This window comes from Artibeus jamaicensis, unplaced genomic scaffold (assembly GCF_021234435.1).
Source record: "Artibeus jamaicensis isolate MK-2021 breed Jamaican fruit bat unplaced genomic scaffold, CSHL_Jam_final contig_465, whole genome shotgun sequence".
In the NCBI taxonomy this organism is placed as follows: domain Eukaryota; kingdom Metazoa; phylum Chordata; class Mammalia; order Chiroptera; family Phyllostomidae; genus Artibeus; species Artibeus jamaicensis.
The window spans coordinates 3,416,804-3,434,132 of NW_026521843.1; the positions used below are offsets into that span (position 1 = coordinate 3,416,804).

Sequence of the window (17,329 nt, forward strand, 5' to 3'; positions counted from 1 at the left end):
AGGGGTCATTACTATTTCTCTCCTGAGCCCTGAGGCTCTGTGCGCACTCATCAGGCCTACTGTCCCCATCGGTAAAGCAAATGGCTTGCTGTGGATGTGCCCAACTGCCCCTACAAGCCCCTCTGCTCTCCTCCCGCCCTCCACCGCCCAGTGCCCCAGGGGAAGGAGACGGGAGCCCTGGGTGTCAGGAGTGATGGATGCCAACGGCCAGGCAGTTGATAGATCAATCACTGCACAGCTGGGGGATCAGCGGGTCGGTGATTCATTAATCCAGCCACTAGTCAATCATTGATTAGGTCATCTGGACTGCCCATCTGGCCCTTGTGCAGCTTCTGGCCCAGTGAGCTCGATCCAGGGAAAAAGAGAAAGGCAGGAAGGATGGGCTGGACTCAGGCCGGGCAGGCAGCCTGCTCTCCCTCCCAAGTGTGTGCTCCCTGACCCTCCCACCCAGCCTGGCAGGCAGCGGAAGGGGGGCAGTGGGGCGGGCAGCCCCCAGCCACACTTTGTCCCTCTCGGCTACACAGCTGGGCTCTGACCAAGGACTGAAGACTCAAGGGCTGCCAAGGCCTGGCCCAGCCTGTCTGAGCCCAGGAAGGGGGGACTGAGGGTCTGGCAGAGAAATTAGTCCACCCAAGGTGAGCAGCTGCCAGGCTCAAGGCGGAGTGGGGTCAGCATCAGCCCTCTGCTCCGACCAGGCCTGAAGTCAGCTCCTCCAAGTTCAATGTGGAAAGCCCGCCCTTGTAGAACCTGGCTATCAGAGATGGAACAGATCTCCAGAACCACCTCGCTCCGGGAGTCCCAGACTCAGGCGTTGCACTGACCACAAAGCGTCGGAACAAATTCCGGGTCTGCCACAGGGCTGCCAATGTTTTATTTCCCTGCTCCGGCCTTAGGTACCATCTGCTGGCAGCATCTTTTCCTAACAAGGAAAAACGGAGGATACAAACTCTGAATAAATGCTAGTCCTCAGATTGTACTTAACCCCGAGACAGAATGCACTCGCTGTCCTTGTTTTTCTCCAAGCAAAGCCATGGGAAGAAACTGACCATAGTTCAGGACTGATTCGAATCACTGAGCTAATCCGCTCCAATGTTTGCAGGCCAGAAAGCAGGCTCAGCGATGACAAAGACACCTGCCCCGGGGGACCCGGCACTTTAATTCCAGGAGCAAGGACAAAAACTCAATGCTCTGTCCAGGGCCACCATGCTGAGTGGGGCCTCAGGGCAGGGGCCCCCGCTGTCACCCTCCCTGCCACAGTCCTTCACGGGTCTCTTTCTGAGTCCATTCCAAGCCCTGCCCACCTCGCCAGGGCCCCCTCCCCAGCAGGTGGCTTGTCCTCCCAAGTCACCAACAAGGTGGGTCACATGCAAGCACTCTGGCCTTCTCTGCTAACCCAGCAACTTCCTGGATCAGCAGGCGCCGTCTCTTCCCTCCCCCATTCTCCCGGGAAGCAGGTCCTTCCTTCCTCTTTCACACACACCCCCATCGCCCTCCCAACGTCTTGCGTCATTCTTCTCCGCTGACCTCCTTCCCTTCACCATGCGGACATGCTCCAGTGTCTGTACTGCCATTTAAAATTCCTTCCAAAGTCACAGAAAGAGAAATCAAGATGGTTTTTGAAATGCATGTGAAAATTCTCACGTAAACTCCATCAAAGAAATACAAAATGAGCCCTGGCTGGGGCGGCTCAGTGGGCTGGGCTTGGACCTGCAGACCAAAAGGCCTCTGGTTGGACACCCGGTTGGGGCACATGCCTGGGTTGGGGACTGCGCCCCTCATCCCGGGCGTGTGAGAGGCAACCAAGCCACGTATCTCTGACACACTGATGTTTCTCTCCCGCTCTCACTTCCTCCTTTCCCCTCTAAAGTTAAATAAAATCTCTTTTTTAAAAAAGGAATACAAAATAACATTATGAATTCTGTTTTCCACTTAGCTTACTAAGGGTCAGAAGATTGAAAAAGGCCCTCGTTACTGAGGAAGTAGGGACCTGGCGCCACAGCCCACTGCTGAGTGACAAACAGGCATAAAGGTACGTCTGGAGGGCAACCTGACGATCTCTCTAAACCAAAAGCACACAGAGCTGTGTGTCAGAACTTTCATGGCGCGTCACCCATCACCGCCCTGAACTGGAAACAGCCCTGACGACGGCTTGCGGTGCAGAGCGGGCCAGTGTAGCCACCAGAGTGAATGAATCCCAGCGGAAGCGCAACAATGTGGCAGCCCCGCAGGAGAAGCTGTATGCCAGCCACTCTCTGTGTACACGTTTCAACCCACGCGAAAGGTAGGAGGACTTCCGTGGGAGGGCATCATGGAGGGAGCCCCTGGGTTTGGCCAACGCTGTTTCTTGATCTGGGGGGCTGGTCACTCGGCAATCCCAGCAACCCCAACTCTAGGAAGTGACCTGTGCTTATCCTCACATGCAGAGAAACACGTGTGGGCTCGATGTCCTGCAAGGTGGAAACAGCCAAGGCCTGGGGATGTGAGCAGGAGTGGCTGGATAAATTATGACCCGTCCGCGCATCCACGTAGTGGAATGCTATTTAACCATTACCAAGCACGAGGCTGATTTTTGCCTACTGATAGGTGACAGCCACCAAGCTGGTACATACAAAGTCAGTGAGAAAAGCTCAGAAGGCGCACAGAACACTGTCCTGTGTCATGGTGCATTTGCAGACACGGAGACTCTCTCTGGAAGGACACACAACGAGAAAGTGGTGGCAGTCTAGCTGGTGGCATGTACTTCACATAGGAGACAGTGTGCGTCTGTGCCAGCCTGCCTGCTGGTCCTCGCTTGGACTGCGGGGCTGTGGCACCTGGTGCTGCCGAGGGCCTCAGGAATGCCTCTGTGAATAACCCACCACTGCATTTAGTTTAGAAACCTGTCAATACCTCTCTGACTACAGGCAGGACCAGAAGTCGGGGTCTGGCAGCAACCACAGCCTGTCATGCGTGCGTGTGTGCATGCGTGCGTAGAAAAGCTTCATAGAAAAGTGGTTTCTGGGTAGACATGGGGGAGAATGGAGGAGGGACCGGCATGAGTGAAGACCTGTCTGTCTATCTGTCTGGCACATGGGCTAGACATGAAAAGAACAGAGCTTTGTGCCTGAAGAGCCCTGAGCCAGCCTTCGGCCCAAGTTTCCGGGTATTGCTGCCTAAGTGAGAGAAGCATGGGCGTCAGACTCCCGGGGAGCTGCTGCCACTTCTGACTCCACAAAAACAAGACACAGCCAGCCTCGACTTGGCCACCAAGGCTGAGCTGGGATTTGGATCAAAGTCTGACTCCAAAGTCCTGAGCTTAGCATTCTGCCGAGTGGCCTGGCTGCTTGGAGGTCAGGAGAGGCTTTTCTGAGGAGCCGCACTGCAGTCTCTAAGACTCAGAGTGGAGAGAGGTCGGGGCGTTTTGCACAGAGGAAATGCCACAGGCGCAGAGTTCTGCCCTTGGAGAACAGGATGGAAACTGAGCCGGAAGCACTGCCTGAGGTCTGGAGACACAGTCGGGGATTACTGCCCGGGCAGCCAGGGTCAGTCCCGGTCCTAGTCCCAGAGTGCCTGGATTCCAATGGAGGGCTTCCATGTGAGTTTGATGCCATCTCTGAGTCCGGAAGACCATTCTGGCAGTGATGTATGGGGCAAATCGCAGGTGGTGAGGCAGGAGGTAGGCAGACCTGTTGGGAGGCAATGGCGATAATTCAGGTGAGAGAGGATGGCATTCTGGACAAAGGCAGGAGTGGGTGACAGAAGTTAATAGTTTGAGCGACATTTAGGCAGAAAGCCATTAAGCAATTGACAGAAGAAAACAAGTGCAGGAAAGGGAGGAGTCAAAGATGACCCTCGGATTTTAGGGTAACTGGAGGTGAGAAAACCAGGTTTGGATAGAACTGAGTTCAGATTCAAGGACACTGAACTGGAGGTATCTGCAGGATAGCCAAGTAGGGGGCCTAGCAGGTGCTCACCTCCACTCATTCATCCAACAGTTACTGTGTGCCTGCAGTGAGCCAGGCCCTGGGGGTTAGCAGTGAATTAAACAAGCTCCCTAACTCTGTGTGTGGTGGGGAGCCAATTCACAAATAACTAAAGAAACAAAAGTTATGGGGCATCAAAGGTGCAGTGGAGGACCTGAGCAAAGTGAAATGGCCTTTGAGGAGCGAGCTGCGGGCCAGAGCCCTGGGCCCCACCTGTTTCCTTTTCAGTTTGAGGGTAAGAAAGGCGCTTTGGGTATCTCTGCCATTCAGACCCAAGGACTTCCTCAAAGGGGGTGTGGCTTCCACTGGCTGGGAAGAGAGAGAGGGTTTCACCAGGCATGTTTCAGGTGATTACCTGTCCTGGCTGAGCCTTAACCTCACGTAAGAGTGGCCACTGCGGCCCAAAGCTGCCTGGAGGAGGGGTGTGGGAGGTAGACAACACCTGGGAACTTGGGCTCTGGGTACTTGCAGGAAGAAGCAGACACCGGCAAGTCAGCTGGAGCCAGCAGGCTCTCAAAACTGATCAGTGATGCGCTCCTAAGAGCTGACAATAGATTAATAAAAAGGAGAGAAAAAAAGCCCCACAAACGAGCACTACCCAGGCTGAGGCCTCCAGGTCCGGAAAGCTGCGGGAAGCGGCCTCTTTAAGCGTGATCACCGCCCCAGCCGGCGCGTCCAAGACCCGGGACTTCCCAGGCTACAGCATTGCCGCCCACGCCGCCCACGCCGCCTGGCCGCCGCCTGGACCTTTCCCCTACTTTCCTAGACCTCAGACCCCGCCCCTTCGCCTCTACCAAAACACGTGCCATATCCCGCCCTGGTGCATCACGCCGCGGCCAGGCTTTGATCACGCGGCTCCCCGCCGCGCCCATTGGCTCGCCGTACTTGTATCAAGCGCGGATTGGCTGTCCGTCGCCAGTCCCCGCCCCTGAGGGGCGCGGTGTATTTTGGTTTGCCTCCGAGCCCCGCCCCGGCGGCCGCGCCCTCGGCAGCTGCCCCGCCCCTCCCGCATCGCTACGGCCGCCTCAAAGTAGAGCTGAGCGGGAGGGTGGAGGCGCGTTCTGGCTGCTGGAGCTCGGATCGCCAGCTGCTTCCGCCACGCACGTGCAGCAGCTGCAGTGTTCTGAGCATCCGCCTGGTAGCCGCTTTGTTGCCTGTGAGCTACCGGCACCATGCACACGCCGGGCTCCGTAGGTTCCAGCGAGACGCGCGCGGTAAGTGGCCACCCCCCGGAGCAAGGGGCTAGGCGGGGCCGCGCCGCCTTTGCGGGGCAAGAGCGCCAAGGAGGGCGCGGGGGTGAGGCGTCTCGCCACGGTCGCACCGTTAGGTGCCGGGATAGGTTCCAGAGCTAGGAGAGGCAGCGGCCGCGTGAAGCTAGGTGGGGGCGTAGGCTCCGCAGAGCCCTACCGCAGCTTTGTCTCGCGCCCCCGCAGCGGCGCCGCCCAGCGCGCTGCGGGCGCGGGTCTATTTCCAGGCCATGACGTCACCAGGCCCTGGGAGGTGGTGACCACTGGGCGGGGAGAGGCTGGCGGGAACGCGGCTTGCGGGCGGCCGGGGCGGGGCGCTGGCGGCGGGGCCAGGTCTGTGGGAACGCGGCCTGTGCGCATGCTGGCGGGAAAGGGGCACCTGGCGGGAAAGGGGCACGTGGCGGGGCGCGCTGGGCGCCTTTCGCCCCAGCCAGGGCTCCTGCAGTCGCAGCTCGAGGGTTGCGGGGAGAACTCGGACTTGAACTGGCACCGGGTGGTCGCGTCGTGCGGGCTTGCTGCCTGCTGAGGGGCGGAGAGAGGGGTCTGGGAACTGTGCGTCCTGATCTGTTTAAGTTTAGGATCTTGGCGGCAGACCAGAGCCAGCCCCAGCCCCCATGTCTGTGACTTTACAGATTGTGCTAGGACCAGGTCGAAACTGGGTCAGAGTGACATTTGTGAAGGCAACCTCATTACCTTTGTGCTCTGCGGGGAACCTGGGCGGGACAGAAGGGTGTGATACCCAGGCACACTAAGTGGAAATGTTGATCTTTATGGACTCGAAGTGACTTTGGGAAGAGAGCACTCACTTCCGGGCCCTTCCCTGCCCGTGGAGAGCCAGTGTGATACCAGGGGAGACAGCATCTCCTAGGTTGTGGGCGATCACACAAATGCTTCCTCTTACTTCCCCCCGCCCCCCCCCCCCGCCCCCGACGGACCTGGTGGTACGAGGGAGTGACTTATGTTCCTCAGTAAAGACTGAGGAACAAGGCTTTACTTTCCTGGGGCCCCGTGGTGTTCAGCCTCCCACCCCCCAGACCCTGCTGGGTAAGCCCTGACTTGGCAGGGCTGTAGGCGCTGCTCTGGAAGTTGCCCCCAAATGCATCGGTAGGGACACTCTCCCATTGGCTCCCCAACTCGAAAGCTAGGCTCTCATCTCAACCAATCAGAGAACTTGAGTAAGGTCTGCCGCGGGCTCCTCCTGAGGTGGGCGGGGTGGCTTTGGCTTACACCCTTGGACTTAATGTCTTATTAATCGTTTACCAAAGAAGATAGACTTCATATCAATAACCTTTTTAAAAATCAGGACTTTCTAAAAAAATTTTTTTTAAATCAGGATTTCCTCTGGAAACATTTGTAGCCATGTTCAGTCATCTTCCTTCCCTCTATAGGATGACAGCCTAAAAGCAAAATTGTCATGAACCTTCTGTTGATATCTTTTCCTAGAACATAGCTTGTCGTGTGTGGAGTGTTGTGTATGTGTTGTGTGTGTGACACAGGCTCCTGATAGGCATGTCCCCTGGACTGAGAAGCTGTTATGTCACCTGTAGGTTGACATCGTGGACATATGTGAGTCCATCCTGGAGAGGAAGTGGCATGACAGCGAAAGGTCGGCCTGCAACATCTTGGAACAGAATGACATCGAAGCTGTCGAGGCTCTTGTCTGCATGAGCTCCTGGGGTCACAGGTCCCAGAAAGGTGACCTGTTAAGGATAAGGCCCCTCACACCTGTGTCTGACTCTGGGGATGTCACCTCCACCGTGCATGTAGAGGAAGGTACACCGGAGCTGCTAAAGGGCTTCCATTCTTTATCCACGCTGGTAAGAGGTGGGGGAGGGGTGTTTTTGTGCGGTGGCTAGTGCACCTTCAACAGGTGTGCAGAGGAACTCGAGGGTAGACTCCCTGGGATGCTGGCAGGCGTGTTCATAGCCTCCCCACGTGGACGCCCTGAGGATGCAACCTCTTTTATCTCTTGGAAACAAGTCCTTCCCATCAGTCGATCACAGCTTGCAGCCACGGGGTTAAAATGTCCAGAGGACAAAATCTGCAGGCTGATTTAAGAAAGAAAAATGTGCTCATTTCCTGGTGGAATTGCAGGGTGGGGACTAGGTTCCCTGGACGACTGCTTCCAGGATCAGGACATGTGGGTGGCAGCCGGGCCAAGCCTGTGCTTTGGCACCAGACGCCCTGAGCTAGCTGGGTGGAAATGCTGGCCTCTCTGCCTCCCTGTGGCAGCCAGCTTCTTACTTGTGTGAGTTGGCTGCAGTTAAGCACTGTGCTTTGTTTTCTCAACTTGTTACAGTTAAATTGCTGGGAGAGAGGGCTTCTCAGTTTGGAGAAGTTGCAAGCTGTCGGTTGCTAACAGAAGTGAAAATCATAATCAGATTGCCCTGGGTTGGAAGCTTGCACTGGAAGGGGAGTGTGGAAAGCCACTTGGAGAGGGATGAGAGGGACTTGTAGGCAGTAGAGAGGGTTGTAAAGCGCCGGCCTGGCCGCCAGAGCCTCTCTCAGCGCCCCTTGGCACTGGGCTCAATCACGGAGAGGCTGCAGTAAGTGGGGATTGTTGGGTGCAGTACAAAGAGGCTTGGTTTAGGCAGACCAGTGGTTAGCGCGTGGCCTTTGGGGGTCCTTTCAGTAGGTGTACCTGGTCTCATCTAGTAGGCACTGGCTAGGCGTGTGTTATATGATTTGTTTCTCTTTTGCAGTCCTAATGCTTAAAATGCGTATTGCAGTAACTGCAGCCTGCAGCCCCAGCCGCAGGAAAAGACTAGAAAGTAAATGCCTTGTGCAGCCTTGCAGTCCTCTGCTGTTGCAAGCAGGCTTTTAGACCAGGTTTTTCTAGATACTTCTTTTTAAAGGCATTATGGGGCAGCGCTATCCAAGTACGCACCTTTGAAAATCGAACCGAGACAACCTTTTCACCCATTGCTCTTTTTTTTCAAGTGTATGACTCCTCCTCATAGCCCTGATCTCATGGAGCCATCGACGGGGACAGTCATTCCTTCTCAAGTCACCGATCCCAGAGCACACGTGGTCATGGCCACCTCTGCAGCCTGTGCTGGGGCAGCCAGCTTGCCGAACAGGAGGGATAAGAGCCTGCCTGGTGCAAACTCAGAGCTGGGGCAGCCAGCCCCTAGTACTCCCTGCAGGGCTGTGGCGACCACGGTGCCCCCTGCTGCCCCCCACGTTCCTGCCATCCAGATGCCAACACACGGACTTTCCAATAACAGCGGAGGAGACGCACAGTATCTGGGACATACTGAAGCTTTGCAGGGCACTCACCTCAAAGACAGTTTACTCAGTGTGAGCTCAGTGTCCTGTCCACCTTGTTTGAATAAGTCTGGCGACCTCATCCCCCCTCACAAAGGCCAGCAGGCAGGCTGGCCAGTTGCAGTTCAAACCTGCTTACCAAAGATTCATGAAAACGACTTGCCAGGGAAAGCCACCCCTCTGATTTCTACCCCCGTCCTCTGCCAAATGATTCCCGTGACTGGACAAAGTGGTATGTTACCAGCGTTTCTGAAGCCACCTCCCCAAGCACCTGCCGGGTCTGTCCCCCCTGTCCTGCCCCACGCTGCTCCAGGGCCCCAGCCCGTGGTCATGGGACAGTCTGTGCCTCCGGGGGCCGTGATGCTGGTCCTGCCCCAGGGGGCGCTCCCCCAGCCCGCACCTGGCTCCCCAGCTGGGGTCATGGCCGCTGGCAATGCCAGGTTGTTGCCTCTCGCCCCTGCCCCCGTGTTCATCACCTCCAGCCACAGCTGTGCCCCTCAGGTGGACTTTTTCCGAAGGAGGAACTATGTTTGCAATTTTCCAGGCTGTCGGAAAACCTACTTCAAAAGTTCGCACCTCAAGGCTCATCTCCGTACTCACACGGGTAAGCACCGAGGCAGGTGGGGCCCTGGGAGGCTCACCTTGAACCTTCTCTGAGTGGGAGGGAAGCGTGAGACCCGCTGAGCGGGTGGTTCTGAGAAGCCTTGGAGGGGCTGACGTCAGCACAGCCTCCAGCGGTTTCTCGGGAGCGAGTGTGGGGCCTTTTCTCCTCACACGGCAGTGGACACCTGTTCACATTTCAGACAACCGCACGCCGTTCAGTAAATCCCAGCATGACTCAGATTTACTGTGGGTCAAGGTCTCTGAAGTGCGGGAAAGTTTGAATTCTAGAATATTTGAAATTCAATGGACTAATAACTATGAAAACTTAAGTGATGTCTTTATTGTCCCATTGCTGTGCTTGGTAGACTTTTCTCTCGTCTGTCCATTAGGGTAGCCACTAGCCACACGCACTTGAGAGGGGGACTGTGTGACGAAGGCACCGCATGTCACGTTTTCACCAAGCTGACACTGCCCCATTGCGTGAGCGTTGGGTTGAGGGTGGCCTGGCAGAGCTGCAGCTGTAGCCGATGCGGGCCGCACCGAGGGGTTCTGTGGTTCGCTCCCGATTTGAGGCCGTTCCGTTCTACAGGGTCCTGTCGCCTTTCAGGGTTCGCACGGACACACACACAAGCACGTAACAGGCCCCAGGTTCTGCAGTGGAGCTCTGTCCCGTAAGCTCTCTCGGTCACACAGTCCCTCCGCCAGGGCATCCGCTGTGGCCCAGGGGCCCAGTGTGCTGTGGGATGCAGGGTCAGGGGGGCTGAACTAGGGGGGCTCAGTTGGGTGGTTTCTCACTAGCACCTGGGTGTGGTAAGGGGGGCACAGCTCTGTTTGCAGCGGGCAGGTGTGACGAAGGGCCTCGGCTCTCCTCCGACCCCCAGAGGGGGCTCTGCTGCAGGTCAAGGCGCCACACCTGGCCTCAGGCACTGGGCTCTACCTTTACTTCTGTCTCCAGCTCCGCACGTCTGCCCTCCGCCCCTGGTGGGAACCCCGCTAAGGGCCTTCCCACCGTCTCCGCTCACACGTGCTTCCTGATCACGCCTTCTGGGACCCTAGTGGTGTGCTCTACTTCCTGCCACTTTTTTCTTTGATTTTTAGTTTCCCATTTTTAGTGGTCTGACTGGATATAAACTCGGGTCTGTGTAACTCAAGAGCTCAACACTGGTAAGTGGCAATTGGTCACCGGTGCCCAGGGTGGCTGTCGCGGCTCATCCGATGGCGGGGAGCGCCTCTGAAGGGCTTGCTGCCTGGGGGAGCTCTGTGCACTGAGCCCTCCGACCCTGTCCACACCCGGCGCCCACAGTCGGGGTGGCAGTGGGGAGAGGTGCCCTGCTCAGCCTGCTACCTGGGCGGAGGTGCTGACGGGCTGGCGCAAAAGCAGGTGATCAGAGCAGGCTACCTTCAGGCTCCCCAAAACACTGCCTTTAAATAGCCATGAAGGGTCTGAAGAATCCGCTCCCTGTGCTATTTTATAAATAATTGGAGTTTTCGTAAGAAATAGAAACTTTGAGTAATTTTACCTTAAATGAGGTAGTTTTTTTATGTTTCTAGAAACCTGAAATTTTTTTGACTAAGGTGGAGCAAGCAAAAGCTGTATTTTTGACATGTTAAAAACAGGGCACTTTATACCATATATCCCATGCCAGCGGGCAGTTCATCACCTGGCTGTGCTGGGGGGGCGCCCGCGGTGGTGGCGGGTTCTGGGGAGCAGGTGCACATCCCGATGCTGCAGCACGGGTCTCTGAAACCCACAAAGCTTACGCCCTTTTTCTTAGAATGGCTTTGTAAAGAGCATTGCGATGCTGAATTTTGCAGTCAGTTCAGTTTTGAAAAACATCAAGACTTAGTCGGTATCTCTTCGACACACATTCATTCAAAACCGTTCATTTGCCGCCTGCTGTAAGAAATGCTGTGCTTGGCGAAGCTGCAGGAGGGTGGGTGGCCTAGACAGGCAGTGCGAGGTCACGGGGACAAGTGTGTGACTGGCACTCCCTGGCGTCGGTGGGAAGAGAGCCGCCGTGACCTGCAGGCAGGGGCTCCTGGCTCACCTGCCAGGTGCGGTGACCAACGAATTGGAAGATGGAGTTAACGATTCCAAGGAGCCTTACAGGTCCTGGCAGGGATGTTTTTAGATGTGCAGCTTCTTGAGAAAGTCATAATTAGTATTTTCAAGAATCTTCCCCCACTGCAAAGTTTATTTAAAGGTGTATTTGTCTTTTGAAAGATAAATATTACATCTTAGGTCTTATCACATAATGTTATGTATTGGGTGTGGCAGGACAAACGGATCTCGGAGGATCTCTTGACTTCTGAATGCCTTGATACCAGAGTAACAGGGCACTACTTCTGTCTTCGACTTTGGTGACAGAAATTGAAGATGGTGCGGAGTAGCCTGTCCAGCAGGAGCCGAGCGTTTACGTTTTCTTTACTGTGCGTTTTCTCACCATCAGGAGAGAAGCCTTTCAGCTGCAGCTGGGACGGCTGTGACAGGAAATTCGCCCGTTCAGACGAACTGTCACGACACCGCAGGACGCACACCGGGGAGAAGAAGTTCGTGTGCCCGGTGTGCGAGCGGCGCTTCATGCGCAGCGACCACCTGACCAAGCACGCCCGGCGCCACATGGCCACCAAGAAGACCCCCAGCTAGCCGGCGGGGGAGCCTCTGCTTGAAGGTCGGCCGGAGTCACCCGTGGGAATCTCAGAGACTCTTTTTCAGGAAAGGACCATGGTTTTCTCTCCCGAAGTCATTGTCTGGGGTCTGGGGAGGAGCAGGGGCTGGTTCTGGTGGAAGCATGGGGGCTGCGCAAGTTCGTTTGGGGTCCTGCTCCGAGGCTTTTATAGTTCAAACTGAAGGCAGTTCGACAGTCTAGGTCACCAGCATTCACCCAAGCATTTCGGCAATAAATTTCACAGAACCCGGGTTTTTACTGCCTTTCTAGTCACGTTTTGTAGAAATGAGACAGGGTATATAACTTTATACTGTTTTCTATGAAAATATTTATTTTACTGGTACTCCACCAATTTCTAGATAGATGGTTTTACGGTCTTCTTTTCAATGTTTAATATCATTTTTATAGTAACCCTACTTTGTAGTAACTGTGGTACATCATTCAGCCAAAAAAAAAAAAAATCAGGTTTGTAATCAGGCCTTTCAGATCTCAGAATTTTTAGAATCGGCACTGGTGGGGTGTGGGGGGACTTGGCAGTCAGCGTCCCTGCAACACTTTCGAGGGGTGCTCCGGGCAGCCGTGCCTCTGCAGCCCCAGCCGAGGAATTCACATTCTGGTGCAGAACTGGCCGCCTGTGTCCGTGGTGTGACTCGCGGAGGAGACACCCAGAGGGCGACGTAAGAACGCTGGACAGGTAGCCCCGCCGTGAGCAGGGCGCCTCTGCAGGCCCTGAGTGACTGTGCTCCGCGGAGAGCAGCCTGCCTGCCGGTTTCCTGTTTGTACCTCAGCCACCAAAAATAGGGGTGACGACAGCACACCAGCCCCACTGCTTTGTCAATTGTCAGTTGACTTCTTGTCCTGTGGCCTTCTCCAGTGTTTTGTGGGTGGGGCAGCTCCTCAGAGAAAAAGGAAGCAGCCCATTGGTCTGGGGACTTCCCACCCAAGCCCAGCTTTGCCCCCGGAGGGAGTGCAGATTATGCCGAACAGCAGAAGTACCGCCCAGCAGCCCTTCTGTTCCTGTTGTTTGAAGATCACGATCAAACAAAAATCACCGGAAGGGGGGTGTTTTGCAGTCGTGACAGAAAACAGAAGGTGGGCCCCACTTGGAAGCTGGGTGAGCACAGGTGCCATTTCTGCCGCGGCCGTGCCACCCCACTGGCTGGAGCCACCAGGGCTGCCGTGTCAGGTGGCACCGCGAACCCAGGCCCCAGAATGCATGGCAGGAACACGGGCGGTTCTCTGTGCCACGTGTGTGGAGGTTTTCTCTTGGCCTCGTGAGTTCTGGCTTCCGCCCTTATTAAAATGACGGCAGGGTGAATTGTCATCGGGTTCTGCGTCCAGGTCTCAGGCCTGGCCTCACCTGGTCATTCACTGGGCGTTAGCTGATACCCACCAAGTGGCCCTTCAGTAAAAACTGGTACCCGACATGCAGGTCTCCGAGTGCTGGCTGTGTGTGCAGGAGGCTGCCGCCTGCTGTGGGCCCTGCCTTGGTTTAGCATCCCTCCTGGTCGAGACCAAATACAAGGGGATTACAAATTGGTGTGCAAGAGAACAGTCACTGGAGGCGTGTAGCTCATGCTTCCTCGCCACCCTGTCCTGTCTCCCACTCGGGTTGTGGAGCGGCATAAACATTTCCGTGTGCATGATGTTACACTGGGATGTTTTTCTTCATCACACAGAATAATGGTGGTCCTCCGAACGTGGTGTACAAGTACAAGGCCTTTGAGTGCTTGCTGCTCACCCTGAATTTCATTGTCTGAGTGGCATTGTGAAGAATACATGTGTTAAAAATGGTTTTTGTGTACACTTCCATTTCCTGATTAGATTTAGAAATGCCTTCAGTAAACAAACTTTTGTGGGTTTTTTTGTCTTCTGTGTGCCCACCGAGAGATGGTAAGTCGGGAACCAGTTTTGTCTGGAGAATTCCGCCCCGAGAACCAGAGCCCCGTGGCTCGTTCTGCGCAGATACCATTGGCGGGCGGCCCTGGGGGCCGTCAGGGCAGTGCGCGGGCCGCAGGCTTCCCAGTGCACTTGACTTCCTGAGCAGTCTTCTTGGTTCTTGTTGACTTTGAGCCTTTTCAATAGTTTCAGCGATAAAATGCAAACTGTTTTGGAATCACGTTTTGTGTAACAGACTTTGACTTCTTATTCAAATGGATATGTGTGATGTAAGTTTTTTCTTTGATTCACATAAAACGTCTCTGATTTGCAAACCAACTTGTGTCCTGTGTAGTCTGCGCCACAGGATGCCCAGGGGCTTCTCCGAAAGTAGCCCACGAGATCCCCGGAAGGCTGGCCCAGCCTCACCCTCCTCCTCTGTTTTCTGGGTCTGCTCTGCTCCCAGGGTGCCCTTTCAGTTCTGGGGAAGGTTGATCGAAACATAGGAAGAGGCAGCTTCTGTACTGGCCGCTCTGATGCTGGGTCCAGCCCCAGCAGAGTAGGGCTGTGGGTGCTGGGGACCCGTGTCCCTGCTCCTCGAGCTCTTCCTGTGCCGAGGGGCGGGATGGGAGGAGGCCCCTTGCCCTGTGCCCTCTGCCCCCAGCCCAGGCTCCTCTCCTGCTCTTAAGTTTGCTTATGGATTTAAGAGAGAAACATCCACTGGCTGCCTCCCATGTGCACCCTGACCAGAGATCAAACCTGCAACCTAGGTGTGTGCCCTGATGGGGAGTTGAACCCACAACCTTTTGGTGCACGGACAATGCTCCAATCCACTGAGCCACCCGGCCAGGGCAACCTTACCGTCTTAAAAAGAACAGCAAGTCCAGGTGGAAAGGCTTAGAGTCACCCTGGCTGCCTCGCTTGCCATCCACTCAATCTGTTGACACTGCCTTCCAAAGCCGCCCGTCCTGGGGTGTGGTAGAAGTATCTGTACGTTGATTCCTGGGTCACACTGCTCTTGACCCCGTCCGTGTGTGTGAGTGCGGGGGGAAGTGAGTGATCATGTGCACACGCGCGTGTGAGCAGGTGGGGAGGGGCAGTAGGTGATTACAATGGACTCCGCACCCAGCCATCCACCTGGAGGACTTTCCAGCTCCCACCCTCATCCCTTTGCTTCTGGGTGACGGCCACAACGTTGTTACTCAGCTGGTGACTTTGTGCCTGTCGTCTTCCGTCTGTCGTCACCAAAGGTCTACTTTCTAGCGCTAATACCACTGTTCCTTTGCTTTCAACCCACCTCTTTGTTCAGGGACTTTTGAGATGAGGAACTTGAGACATTTTAACAGCTGGGCCCCGTCCTGGGTGGAAGCCCAGGCACCAGGGACTCTTTACCCCGAGGAGAGAGACGCGCTCGGTCCCCTCTGAGTCGGGGGCTCACTCCTGAAGGCCTCTCCCCACTGCCCTCGAGGCCTGGTGCGCCCCAGGACTGCCCTGGCCGGCCCTGAAGTGGACGTCCTCTCTCCGGCAGGCTCTTGCTGAGCTCAGCGGACAAACGTGCTGGAGGTGGGGGCTACGGAAGAGACAAGATGCCACAAGCCACGTGCTGGGAGGAGGCACCCACACCAAACGAGAGGATGACACAAAGCAGCGGCAGCCGAGGGCACGAGCTCCCGCCTCGGCTCTCACCCAGCTCTGCAGGCGGCTTCTGGGGCGCCTTCCTGGGGCCCGCTGCTCTGGACTCCTCCCCCCCGCAGGTTCTGACCGCTGCTGAGAACTTGCCATGTGTTATCGAACGTTATTGCAAGTCTAATCCCCCTGCTCAAATGTAGGGTCCCCATGACGGGTTGTATCACAGCTACCCCCACCCACCCGTCCACACATCCGTCCATCCATCCACCCATTGAACCAAACTGTTTTCCTTATTTATAAAACAAGGACTATGGAGATGACTGCTGTCAGGTGCCACCTCAGTTTCCAGCCCGGAGGGCGCACACAGTGGGGCAGGACAGGGCTGGCTCTGGGACTTGGGGTGCACTGGCCCAGGGCCCCATGCCTGCCCTCCTGGCTCAGGGTATGAGTCTGGGGGCAGGGCTTCTGCCTGTGGGAATTAAGAGAACAATGACATGCGGTGCCCAGGCGGTGTTGCTGAGGGACACCCCTACCAAAACACCACCAAGAGGAGCTCAGTTATGGCCACACACACACAGCCCTGAGCCCCTAAAGACCCTGGGATCCCGGCCTTGGCGGCTGCTGGGGCCCTAGAAGCCACAGAGCTCACTGGCAGGCCTGGCTGCAAGGGGGTACAATTGAGTGAGCATCCGCTCCCTGGACCGGTGACCAGAATTCATGGAAATACCTTTGCTATAGAGACCACCAGAAAAATGCAGAATTCCTGCTAGCAAGTGGGGTGGGGCTTGAAGCCAGGGGTCTTCATCCATACTCTATGGGGGTCCCTGAGGAGAGTTGTGCTTCTTGGGAGACTGGACCCCACACCCCAGGCCCAGCAAGCCTCCTGTGGCACAGACTAGCTCCCCTGCCTAAGGTGGGGGGGCCCAATAGTTCCCAACTCCCCACAGCCAGGCCCCCACCTCTTACTTATATGGGCCTTGCAGTGACAAGAGCGCCCAGCCAGCTGCCGTCATGCCGGCCTCACCGTGGGCGAGGCTGTAGGAGGAAAAGGTCTACGAGCCTGCCCTCTGAACACATGGAGAAGCTGAGACCCCGCGATCACACGCAGGAGAGTGAGGCTGAGGTGGGAGTCCCAGCTCCCTGCCCCCCCCACAGCCACCTCCTCCGCCCCCGCAGAGCAGCCTCTGGGGGTGTGAGAGGGGCCTGCAGGGGGCAGGCAGCACCCTCATCCCTGCTTCCCCTGGTCTCTCACCTCCAGGCCCCGCCCAGTACAGAGCCCGGGGTGGTGCGAGCCCCTTTCAAGTCCTTGTTGTGTGAGTTTGTCAAAAAAGAATGTTTCCATAAACTGTGCTTCACTAACGCAAGGTGCTACTAAGTTCTGATCATTTTTATTTTTCACCCAAATCCTTTCCCACCCGCTGAGTGGGAAGGTCAGCCCCTCCCCCGAAGTTTCTCCCCTTCCTACAAGTTGTCTGAAACCTCTCAGGGCTTATTTGGGCCAAGTGAGAGTTTTTACAACTGCCACTCCCCGGGGAGAGAGCGTGAGGTCCCGGCTGACATTCTTGCGGCTAAGTGACACTACTGCTGACAGCTTCCCTGGGCCCCTGACCTTGGAGGAGCCTGGATCCTGGACAGACAGGTCTGTACCATCACTGCCACACGAAACCCTGTGCTCCCCGGGTCTCTGGTGTGGCCACACCCCCGGACTAGCTCCACGGGGCGTCCACCACTCCCTTCAGTGTCATTTCCTCTCTGGTCCACAGCCCACAGAACAGGTGGCCTCTCCTTCCCAACTCTGGACACTGAGAGGTTTCATGGCTCTGGGCAGTCGAACCCCACACGCCTGTCAAGATCAGATTTGTCCCTGGTATGTGAACGGCACCACGTCTCATTGTACGGTGCTTCTCCCTGCCCAGGGCACCGACCTTCGAGACCCCAGCTGGGAATTAGCCTTTCGACAAGAGCCACGGAGGCTTTCTCCTGGCTCATTAAAGCGGACGAAGAGCCCCACCCCACACCCACACAAGTGAGACCAGGGGTGGCCTTTACCTTCTCCAGGTGAGCACACGTCTAG

The 17,329-nt window shown here is 56.1% G+C and overlaps 1 protein-coding gene across 1 annotated transcript; it reads left to right on the forward strand.

The window, feature by feature from the left end:
* The first annotated feature begins 4,966 nt into the window (after positions 1 to 4,966).
* KLF11 (KLF transcription factor 11) lies at positions 4,967 to 13,965 on the forward strand. Its single transcript, XM_037151794.2, has 4 exons — positions 4,967 to 5,176; positions 6,757 to 7,026; positions 8,150 to 9,080; positions 11,530 to 13,965. The coding sequence occupies exons 1-4, from the start codon at positions 5,135 to 5,137 to the stop codon at positions 11,724 to 11,726; spliced, it is 1,440 nt and encodes a 479-aa protein (XP_037007689.2). The 5' UTR covers positions 4,967 to 5,134; the 3' UTR covers positions 11,727 to 13,965.
* Positions 13,966 to 17,329: the final 3,364 nt, after the last annotated feature.

What these genes read in the sequence shown, in the direction of transcription:
- KLF11 (XM_037151794.2), top strand. Translation starts at nt 5,135, where the DNA reads ATGCACACGCCGGGCTCCGTAGGTTCCAGCGAGACGCGCGCG. An exon ending in GTTCCAGCGAGACGCGCGCG is followed by an intron (nt 5,177 to 6,756) that starts GTAAGTGGCCAC and finishes TGTCACCTGTAG; the next exon opens with GTTGACATCGTGGACATATG. An exon ending in TCCATTCTTTATCCACGCTG is followed by an intron (nt 7,027 to 8,149) that starts GTAAGAGGTGGG and finishes TTTTTTTTCAAG; the next exon opens with TGTATGACTCCTCCTCATAG.